Below are 11442 nucleotides of genomic sequence, written 5' to 3'. Positions count from 1 at the left end.
GTGGTCTATATATGTCCATTGTAGGTCTCTGATTTTCAGTTCATGTGCTTCATTTCACATTATCATTAACTTTTGTGCATCTTTTGGTTTCTAATGCACATTGTTGGTCTCTGATTTTCAATTCATCTGCTTTATTGCACATTGCTTGAAGGAGGAAATGCTTCAAGAGGAAGTAAGAGGAAGTGAAGTGGATATCAATCTGAAACGACAGAGATTGTTAGGAATGCGATGAACTTTGTAAAGGACCAATTGAAGGTGATTGCAGAATGGCCGAAAGAGAAACGTGCAACAGAGATCGAACTGTGTGCAAAAGTCGTGAGCCAACTCCAAGATATTCCTGAATTGCATAACCGAAAGAGGGTGGAGCTTATACAAATCATATTCTGTAGTGTGCAAGATACAAAAAGCTTCTCATCCATTCCCATAGCCCTAAAGTTAGACTACTGCAATCTCCTCCTACAAGAGAATGTTTGATCAACTCGTGTTTTAGACTACTTTTCGATAATGAATAATGATTACTTTGTTTCAATTATGCATTTAAGTTTATAGTAGATTTGGTATGTAATTTTGCTGCTGAATATTTTAATCATGCAATTATGAGTTAGTTATTGTAACAACTCGAGTTTAGGAGGGGTATATGAATGAACCAATATCACATCCAAATGAGAGGGATCCTGAGGACATAAAAGTATGGTTAAGAAAGGCTTAAAAGAATTGAAAGTTATTATCTATACTAACAAGGTGCACCTTCCTTTTCGGTGGCTCAATCATAAGAACTCCAAAGTTAAGTGTGCTCAGCTTGGAGCAATTCTATGTGACGTAGCCAGGTCGCAGGGGACGCAGGGGAATGTCCGGGGCCATCAGGTGCCGAATCCAGATTCCAAATTCTTGTTTGAATCTTGGACCTGGGGTGTAACAGTTATTTTGTTTTTAGATTTTTTTGTACCTCCAAAAAAGAAAGCTTTACCTATGAAACATATGAATTACATCCTAATGTGCTTTCTTTTGTCCATGTTAACCAAGATATCTACCAAAATGACAAAAAATGGTTAGCTTTTAACATAAATTGAAATCCAATTAATTTTGTATATATTGGTGGAATATATAATTTTAATTATATTTTCAAAATATAATATTTCATAAGTAATTATTTGTATTATAAAAAATAATAGTAAAAAAATTACAGATGATCTAAAATAACCTACATTTAAATTACTAATAATCGCAGATCATGATAAACTACTCTACTCGTCAAACTCCCCCTAAGCACTAAAAAGGTAATTATCCCCGATCTTTTTTGACGCTTTGGTTCTTTCTCCAACACTGTTTCTTTCTCCGGGTTCTCCCCTCTGCCATCTATATCACAGTCGGACCCTGATTTTTTTCTCTCTCCCTTCTCCCTCTCCATCGCTGCCATTATCGGTCGCCGCTCCCTGCCATTTTCTGTTCCCTCGTATTTAAATTCAGATTAATACGGCGGCAGAAGTTTATGCGGGATACTCCTCCACTACTTCTGAGAAGAAATCGTCTGATGCGGCCGACGATTTGCCGATCTTCAATGCTGAAAATTTGCAAAACAACTTGAAGATAATATATTACAGGTTTTTCGATATTTCAACGAACTTTACTTTCTTGCTGATACCAATTGTCTTTTATTTCCTCCTGTATCGAAAGTACTAGAATCCTATCAATTTTCTTAGAGTCGGAATCCTTCCGTCACAGACCTTTTCTTTTTCTGTTTCTATCTTCTTAATTAGCAGCTTATGTAACTGTAGATTTAATTGGTTGACCTAAAATTTTACTGGGTCCTGAGCACTCTGCGACGGAGACTGATACGATTCAATTTCAAGGTGTTGTTTGCATTCAAATTGAGTTGCTACAGAAGTGGACCAAAGATGATTTTGATTGATTATCGTGATTTGGGTTTTTTAGTTTTGTGAATTTAGATCGTAAACTTCTATTATCTTTTGCAGCCGGACGTTTTTGTCTATAATTGGAGGAGTAATTGCTGGAATTTTGGGATTCACAGGCCTGAATGGATTCATATTTTATTTCATAGTCATGGCAATTACTTCGCTTGCACTTGCAACCAAGGCTGGATTTTCCTTTCGTTCATATTTTGAAAGCTGGAACCAGATTCTACTTGATGGCTTTCTGAGTGGGCTTATGGTATGCATCCTCTGCCCTTATTTTTGAGATTGGACAAAGTTATAAGAAATAAGAGATAACAAGAGGAGAATTGAATAGTCTTATTTATTTGAAACTGACTTCTGTTGAGTTCTATTTTATTAATAAGCAATAAGAATTTTTAGATCTAATGACTCTAGGGTTTCTAAATTACAAAACTTTCTTGTTAATTGCATACATTTGTTCTGTATTTAGAAGAAATTAGTTACCGCTGGTATTTTCACCCACTTCACTCTCCTGCCCCTACTCCTGGAATATGTAAGTTTCGAATCAAAGGAGAAGACAGGTCTCAGCAGTATCGTCAATGTTATCTTGCTGGAGGCAAGTTGAAAAAAGACAGTACAGTTCTATTTCTTTTAGAGGGCGGTATGATGTGAGAAGAGGGAAGGCCCAATTCTAAGTTGAATGTTCTTTTAACCCCGTGGGATCCCCTTTAGGGTGATTTCTTATCCTCTTGGCTAGGCTTTCGTACATTGTTGATTTTTGTTCAATTTTCACATTTCCTATTAAGTATAATATAAGAAAATGCAATTCAATCGAGGGTTTCATGAACATAAGAATTAATGTAGATTTTGAAGAAAGAAAAGATTGTAGTTTAAGGTTATTTTGAAAACCTTGTCTAAATAAGAGATATATTGGACCCTTGGTGATCAGAAAATTTAATTCTAAAGGGATAAATAAAATGGGATAACTTTTTGAGTTTGTTTGATCATACTGTTGGGAAAAGGAAACATAAAATAGACGAACAAGTTTGATTTTAGGCAATGGTCCATCTGAGATGTGGAAATGTTAAGGGTTATCTTTTTTTTCTTCATCTCTAATCACTGGACACTTGCAGCAGGATAGAGGTCTCTAGAGCCTTGGGCCGGATTGGTTTCCAATTCCTACAGTGAAACTTGAATGGCCAGAAGAACTGAGTTAGATAAAATTGAAAAAAGGGAACAAATCCCGGTCCTCCCATATTCCAATGGGCAACTTGGCTTTTTTCAAGATTGTGCTAATAAAAAATGATTTAATGAGGGTTTTCGGGGAATTCTATGGTAATAGGGGTGGTTTCCGGGATATATTAGTGCTACTCATATTTGCTTAATACCTAACAAGTATGGGGCTATGGAACTTTCAGAATTCTTAGTATAGTAGTTTCAACGCTAGCTTGGAAATATTAGTAGTGCTGGTTAGGAGAGGTGATGGACTCTACCATTTTTGAAGGTCCGATGTGATTCCTTCCCAGAGAAATCAGATGAGATTTTACCAAGACAAAGCTGTAGGGGTTTGGTTCTGCATGGAGAAGTTAGATGTTAGGTACTTAAGCATCTTGGAGAACCACACCCTAAAAGCTAGCTATTGGGGTGGGAGAGCCAAGCAACATAAGTACTACATTGGTTATCCCATTCTAACTAACGTGGGATAAAGGCAGCCCATATTACATTGGTTCCTAACAATACCCCATCCCTAGAAAGTTGATGTCCCGACGGCTACTCCGGGGGTACTTCACTCGGCGACACCTGGTAAGAACCCTCTGTCGGTTCCACTTCGGAACGTCAACAACCGACTCTGATACTATTGTTAGGTACTTAAGCACCTTGGAGAACCGCACTCCAAAAACTAGCTATTGGGGTGGGGGAACTGAGGCACATAAGTACCACTTTGGTCATCCCATTCTAACCAATGTGGGATAAAGGCATCCCATACTACCTTGGTTCAATACTCCAAACGGCTACTTTAGTGGTATTTCACTCGGCCACACCCGGTCAGAACCCTTTGCCGGTTCCACTCCGGAACATCAACAACCGGGTCTAATACCATTATTAGGTACTTAAGCACCTTGGAGAACCACACCCCAAAAGTTAGCTATTGGGGTGAGAGAGCCAAGGCACATAAGTACCACATTATTCTAACCAATGTGGGACAAAGGCATCCCAAACTATCTTATTCCTAACAATAGATTAGTCATTAGTGGGTGATTTAAATCCATTTATTTTTTCCCATGTTTGCGTGAGAACATTGAGGTTAGGTTAAGGCTTCAATGGGACTCAGCGGTCAGGGTTTTGGAGATTTTGGATCAAGGGGTGCCTTCAAAAGGCTAATTTCTTTGTTCTTATTATGAGAGATCGAGATGTAAGAATAGAGAACTAGAGTTCTTAGGAAGAAAAGTGCAACTAGGCCAATTTCTTTGTTCTTATTATGAGAGATCGAGATGTAAGATTAGAGCAACTAGGTGGGGCAATAAAATGTTCACTTGAATTATTTTCAATTTGCTGCTGTTAGCAGTTTCTTCTTCTATTTGGAAGAAAAATGCAAATGGATAACCTGTTCAACATTGTCAAACCTTGTGAGTTTATGTCAGCCCTTAAGGTCAACTATGTTAAAGGTAGTGTTTGGCTGATAGGTGTCCCTTGTTAGGTTCGTTAGGCTCTTTTTGGAGTGGTGACTATGCTCAGCTGTTTTAGGACCACTTCTTCGCTCTTCGTGTTTTTTGCCTTTCTTTTAGTGCTTTGATCGAGGAGTTCCTCCTCTGCTCTCTGTTATGGGTTAAAGGTATTTTATGGAAAGTAGGGATGTGTGTTTTGTTGCGGGGGAGGGGGGGATTATAAAGTTTTTGAAGGGATCGAAAGGGAGTTTTTTGATATTTCGTCCCTTGTGAGATTTAATGTCACCCTGTGCACGTCAGTCATGAGTTTCTTTCTTTTTTTTCTTTTTTTTTTTTTTTTTGGGTATGCTTGTATGCTTCATTTTTTTCAATGAAAGTTGGTATTTTGTCTATCAAAAATAGTTGCAACAAATTTAGTCATCATGTAAGTTGGAGAAACATTTGCTTGCATAAAGATTTTAGAGGACGTGGTAAATTGCCTGAGAAAAACATGGCTTTTCTTGCTAAGAGGATATAGAATTTCTGCTGGGAAGCCAAAGGTAAATGTTGGATTGCTCTTGATAGCATTCAAAGGAACACATAAGATGCAGCATTTTCTTACGGTATAAGAGTAAATGTTGGATGCTCTGGACAGCATTCGAAGGAACACATAAGATGTAGCATGGAAATCAATAGTGTATTTCAAATCCTTGGAAGTGTTAGATGTCTCAAAACAAAGGTGAAGATAATCAAATTTGGGAGGATATTCAAGATTCTTCACTATTTCCTTCATTATGATTACCTTTGGTTTTGTACCATAAAATTATCAGAAGTTTTTCTCAAACAAATTTTATTTGTTTATGTTTTCTGTATATATATTTTTTAAATTATGATTACCATTTCAAATAATGTAAACAAGATATCTCCCTTTGCTTTTCATTGTATAAAGAAAAGGAGAGAAATCTCCTTTTCCTACACTATTTCTATGCAGTTTAACATGAGAAATCTCCTTACTAGCTTTGACATTTGAATCAATTCCAGAGTTCTTGAGTTTCCATAAAGCCTAGATTGATCTCTGATCATCTCTTCGTAGAGACTAGGGGGCAAAGTTTTCTGTTTGACATTACAAAATGTTTGATCATTTTCTCAGCTTACTATAGATGATAAAATTAAGAGATTATCTTACACTATATCATTTGTCTCGTGATGACTCATTATTTTTTGTGTGTTTTGGTATGCAACAACCTACGGACACTAACCCTTTGTTCTATTTTTGCAGTCGTTCGTGCTTTTCTGGACGTATCCTTTCCATAACTTTATGGTTTATATATAATAGTTGATAATATACCAATTGTGTTTGGGACAATCTTTTAGTATGATAAAAGTAGATTTTGGCTTACTTAAAACACTTTCAAAATTATCGAACTTTACACTTCTAAAACATTCTGAAGAGTTTTTTTTTTTTTTTTTTTTTTTTTTTTGAAAGAAAACACTAAATGGTATTTTCTTTAAGAGGTAGTTCTCATATACGTACCCACAGTGAGTACATAGCTCAAATATATTGTTTCGTTTGTGTATTGTGCTTTTCTTGACATGAAAAAGTTTTGCATACGATATCATTCACATATTTTGAGTCCAAATGCTGGCACGATTTGGATTCTAGAGTAGCTGCAGTTTTCTGTACAATTCGACTCGGAGACTGGGAGTTCCAAAGGAGTAAATGAACTTTTGTCCATCAAAATGATAATTAGATTGAGTTATATCTTTTGAACCCCTTTCCCCTTAATTTTATCTTGTTAATTTCTTTTCTAATCCTTTATTACAGTGTGTAAAATCTTATTAGCGCAGCATTTTCCAGTGATGGGCATAGATTTTGTTTTGTTTATTCTTTCTAGTTTTACAAGTTCTTAAGATTATTTGATAAGTGTGAAACTGGGCCAATATATTTGCCTTTATCTGCGGACTTATAAATATTTCATGATAATTCATAAATCAGAATGGATTGGTTTCTCAAATTGATCATCAAGGAGTCCACTCGCTTGCTTTAAATACATTTTTAGAGAAATGACAAATGGGTGGTGAAAAGTTTGTTGATTTTTTGTATAATAATTATGGGGATTGAAGGAGTCTATGTCAATTATCACTAAACATTTTATGTTGAATTATTTTGTAAAATCACCATGTGCGCATGCTGTCATGGAGTCTGTTTTTGTTAACTTAGTATATAATCATGTTAGATATCTCTCTTCTGTGTTGTCTCTTGTTGTGGTTAGAGCCTTCAAGTGTCAAATTCAATAGTGCGTTGCCGAACCTTGTGACAAAAGTTTCACCAAATATCAACTTTTGATCACGCATGATATCATTGTTTATGTTGCTCAACAAAGTAATGTGAGCCAATAGGTTTTTCTTCTGGGCATCATAAATCTCACGATCTCCTCATGGTCAATTAATTCTCCTTTCTCAAGCTCGCTTAAAACATGCTTTATAATTTCTAGAGTCTTTCTTTTTTAGGACATTGTATCTTCATAGATAGAAGTATATGTCGTATTGTCAGAGTCTACATTTTACAAGGCATATATGCACCAAAAAAAAAAAAAAAAAATTAATGTACATAACATACGACCTCTGGTATTTCACAGCTTTCAAATAAATTTGATCGTAATTATTTTACTTTAACATTGAGTCACAATATCAGTGTTTAAAATTTATCATTAATGTTGTGCAGAATTATTATTCACTAATTTATCCCATTGTAAAATAATCAAGTTTGGAATCCTATTATGGTCCCTAACTTGAATTTTAATCTATTTTAGTTCCTAACTTCTGAAACGTCTACTCAAGTCTTTCAATTTTGAAAAAATGTCTATTTTAATCAATGTCGTCAACACTCATGGTAATATCCATGTGGACTAATGCGGTGATGCGTGATTTTCTATTCCTTTTGGAAAATAAGTAAAATGTTTTTGTTTAGAAAAATCTTTTATTATTATTATTATTATTATTATTATTATAATAATAATAATAATAATAAACACTATGCCAACTTCTCATAAATACACCGATGTAAGAATAGATACAAGGGTTAAAATAGAATTAAGGTCATGTTTATCAATCCATAATGAAAATTGGTGTAATTGAAATGTAATTCCATTGATGGATTAAATCTTAATAGACTTCAGTCGCAAATATAATTGGATTGCTTTTGATCATGTATACTTAAAATTATGAACTTATCACATTTATTATTACTATTACTGTTACTATCACCGTTTAAGGTCAAACAATGTCAGTCATGATACTGATAATGGTAAGATAAATTTGACAGTAAATGCGATAGATTTATAATTTTCATATTGTAACAGTACCAATATTTGTAATAGTAACGGTAATGGTATCGATATGTAATTTTCAAGTGCAATTGGATTGATCAACATTTGCTTATCCATCAATTTGCGCATTTTGATTACAAATTTGGACGTGGGTGGGTCCCAGATATCAATATAAGTACAAAATACAAGTAAACAACACAAAATGTAATCAGGTCCACTTTTTCAATTACTATTTATTTATTACTTTTTCATTGGGGTAAACATGATCTAAAAGTAAAACTCAAGGATGATTTTGTTAAATTTAAAATCTCAAAGACCTAAATGGAACTAAAATAAAAAATTGAGAGGCTAAAAATATTTTTTGTTTGTTTGTTTTTTATTAGAGTGCATTGGTTCAAAACCAATCTTAAACCAATGCACTTTAATAAGAATGGACAAATAAGCGTCTTATTTTCTTAATTATTTTCAAAATTACCTTTTACCAATTTTTTTTTAAACGCAAATATTCATCTAATTCATTCGCTTTAACCATAGCATACAAAAAAAAAATGTTAATCATCATTAAAACAGAAATCGTGTAATTTTTTGATAAGACATAATATCTAAGTTCTACTTTAGTCACTATACTTTGTATCTCCTTCCGGTTCAATTTTTTTTTTAAAGAAAAAAAAAGAAAACGAATTTTCATAGAACTTGATATAATAATAATAATTACTTTAACTAGAGAAAATGAAAAGAAAAAGAAAACTAATTCAAATACTATTCTGGAATAAGTTTTTAAATAAAACTTTTAGACGTTGATAATTTGATTTTTTTAAATAATAATAAAATTTTAAAAGTTGGACCTATTGCAAAAATCACGATAGTTGCAATTATACCTTCGAACTTTCAATGGTAAAATATCGAATTTTTAAAATACAAATGTTAAAATTGAAACTTTAAACTTACCTAATTGTAGAATTTTTAACAATGGTATAAGACTGAATGTTCAATTTTATATTCTAGTGATCTAATTTATATAATTATTATAAATTTAAGAGTTTAATTTTAACAATTTGATAAGTTTGATGGTCTAATTTTTATCACTAAAATTTTAAATATGTAATTGAAACGACCATCATAAAAGAGGTATTTATATAATTTGGCCAAAAAAAAAAAAAGGGAAAACGATTTGTTATTGCGATAAATTGAGTTGATAAGAGAATTATGTTGGCTTTGAATTATTGAGTAGTTCAACACTCACAATGGCATTACTCGTAATTTCTTTAAACTAGGAGCCTTTTTACACTTGTCTGATAAGCATCACGTGACCTCCCACTAGTGGGTCCCACTCTTTTATGACAACTGTATCTTTCGTGGGACCCACTGACTCGTATCAAGCAGTTAGTGCCCTTATCTTACCCATTTGTTTGTTTACCATACTTTTATTTTTTTCTTCTTTTATTTTTTTTCCCTAAAGATTTATATAATAAATTCTTGAAATTTAGAAGTATTTCAATTTGCATATGAAATTCCGAAATGTCTCTACTTAATACTGTTAAATTTTAAAGCATGTAAAATAAAAAAGTTTTGAAGTTTATTTTTTTGCTTAGAAGAAAATGTTTAGTATCAATTATACACTTTTATAAAATACGATAATTTATTAGATACAAAATTAAAAGAATAAAAATTCATGGGATATCTCAAAATTAGTACCCATGAAAGTAAAAAATTTATGAGATAAACTTGTAGTTTAATATTTAAAATTTTTTATTATCAATTTCAAGTATACAATTTTTTATTTTTATATTCACCAATCTGAAGGTAGATAGGGACGTCTTGCTGAAGCGGATCAAGATGATTGCTTGTTCAACATCTGGAGAATCCCATGGGGAAATTTGTATAGTTGGATCAAATTTTGAGGCCCACTCGAAATTTGGTCCATCTTTAAAAAAACACTCGAATTTTGGTCTTCTAATGACATCAGTCACAGGTAAAATGTCCGTTTAGTCCCCAAAATCCTTGATGTCGCAGATGTATCACAAATTCTAGCTCGTTCATCACATTTTGGACTCATTACTCTCGTTCTTCATCAAACTGAAATCGAACATTTTAAATTTTAAATTTCAGTTCGACTTCTTCATTCCTCTTGCTTCATTTTCTTTCCTCTTCCTCAGTACTACATTTTTTTCTCTCTCTTAATACTGTCAAAATCAAACGCTACAACTTGCATGCGATTTGATTTTTGTATCGTCGAACATCAAAAATTGTTCTCTGTCTTCTTCCACTAGTGACTTGCTGTGTGATCTGTCTCTTTTCCTCCTTTCTACACCTCTAAAAGTTAAGGTAATAATGGTACAAATTGTGGTTTACGTTTTCCGTTTCTTGCATACGATTCGATTTCTATACTGTCGCATGTTAAAAAATTTTGGTCAAATTTATAAATGAAGAAATTCGATTTTTGTAAAAATTTCAGTAACAAGAGAAAGAATGAGAGAGAGAATGAGAGAGAGAACAAGAGAGAGAATGAGAGAAATAACGAGAAAAAGACTGAGAGAGAGAATGAGAGAAAGAACGATAAAAAGAACAAAAGAAAGAACGAAAGGAAGAATGAGAAAAAGAACGAGAGGAATGCACCAGAAAAAAGAATGAGAGGAAGAATGAGAGGAAAGACGAGAGGAAAAAACGAGAGGAACAAGAGGAAAGAGTGAGATCTTGAAATAAGATTTTTCCAGAATGCTCGATAATATGATTTTTGTTCCTTTTTTTTTTTTGCACTAATTCAGTTTTTTTTTTCTTATACCTACAGTTGTAATGGCTAATCTGAAGATTGCTATGAAGGACTATTTTCTTGGACAGGCTACAAGCCTTTCATCTCACATTGGGATCACAAATAAGATAATCAAAGGGAAACTTATAGATAGGTAACTTCAAATGTTTAGGAGGATTGTGTTTGGAAAATTTGTTGATATGAATATAATCTTCAATAACCCGCTAGTCCACCATATTTTATTAAGGGAGGTGGAAAGTAGTAGGCTTAATTCCATGACCTTTGAATTGGATGGGACAATTGTTGAATTTTTGAAGGAGGATTTCCTACTGGTGACGGGATTGTGGCGGTCACCTACTAAACTAGTTTGTAATGTTGAAGTGACGGAATCACTACGATTGAAGTATTTCAAGAATTTAATGGCGATGGAAGTGCATCCCACCGAGTTTGAAGAATGTTATAAGGCGTTAGATTTTGAAAATGACTTGGACGTAGTGAAAGTTAATCTTATTTATTATTATGAGTTGGGGTTGATAGAAAAAGACAAGAAAAAAGGTAGCATCGATAAATCATTGCTGGATGACGTGGAGGACATTGAATACTTCAACAGCTTAAATTGGGGACATATTTTATGGGAGAGAACATTCAATGGTCTGAAGAATGTGTTAAAGGACAAGGTCACCTCGTATAAGGAGAAGGTGAAAACAAATAAAAGTTATGTGCTGAAGTACAATCTACCCAGATTTCCTCACGTGTTCTAGATATCAATTCTTACATTTTCTTTACCATAAAATGTCTAATGAATTTTCATTACTTTCTTATAAACT

At 33.4% G+C, this 11442-nt stretch overlaps 1 protein-coding gene across 1 annotated transcript; it reads left to right on the top strand.

The window, feature by feature from the left end:
• The first annotated feature begins 228 nt into the window (after window positions 1-228).
• Window positions 229-6529, top strand: LOC120072175 (ER membrane protein complex subunit 6). Its single transcript, XM_039024584.1, has 5 exons — window positions 229-468; window positions 1462-1601; window positions 1974-2169; window positions 5817-5836; window positions 6140-6529. Exons 1-5 carry the CDS (start codon window positions 229-231, stop codon window positions 6168-6170), a joined length of 627 nt encoding a protein of 208 aa, XP_038880512.1. The 3' UTR covers window positions 6171-6529.
• Window positions 6530-11442: the final 4913 nt, after the last annotated feature.

This window comes from Benincasa hispida, chromosome 2, assembly GCF_009727055.1.
Source record: "Benincasa hispida cultivar B227 chromosome 2, ASM972705v1, whole genome shotgun sequence".
In the NCBI taxonomy this organism is placed as follows: domain Eukaryota; kingdom Viridiplantae; phylum Streptophyta; class Magnoliopsida; order Cucurbitales; family Cucurbitaceae; genus Benincasa; species Benincasa hispida.
Note: the sequence above shows the minus strand (reverse complement) of the source record. Positions and strands in the feature narration are given on the sequence as shown.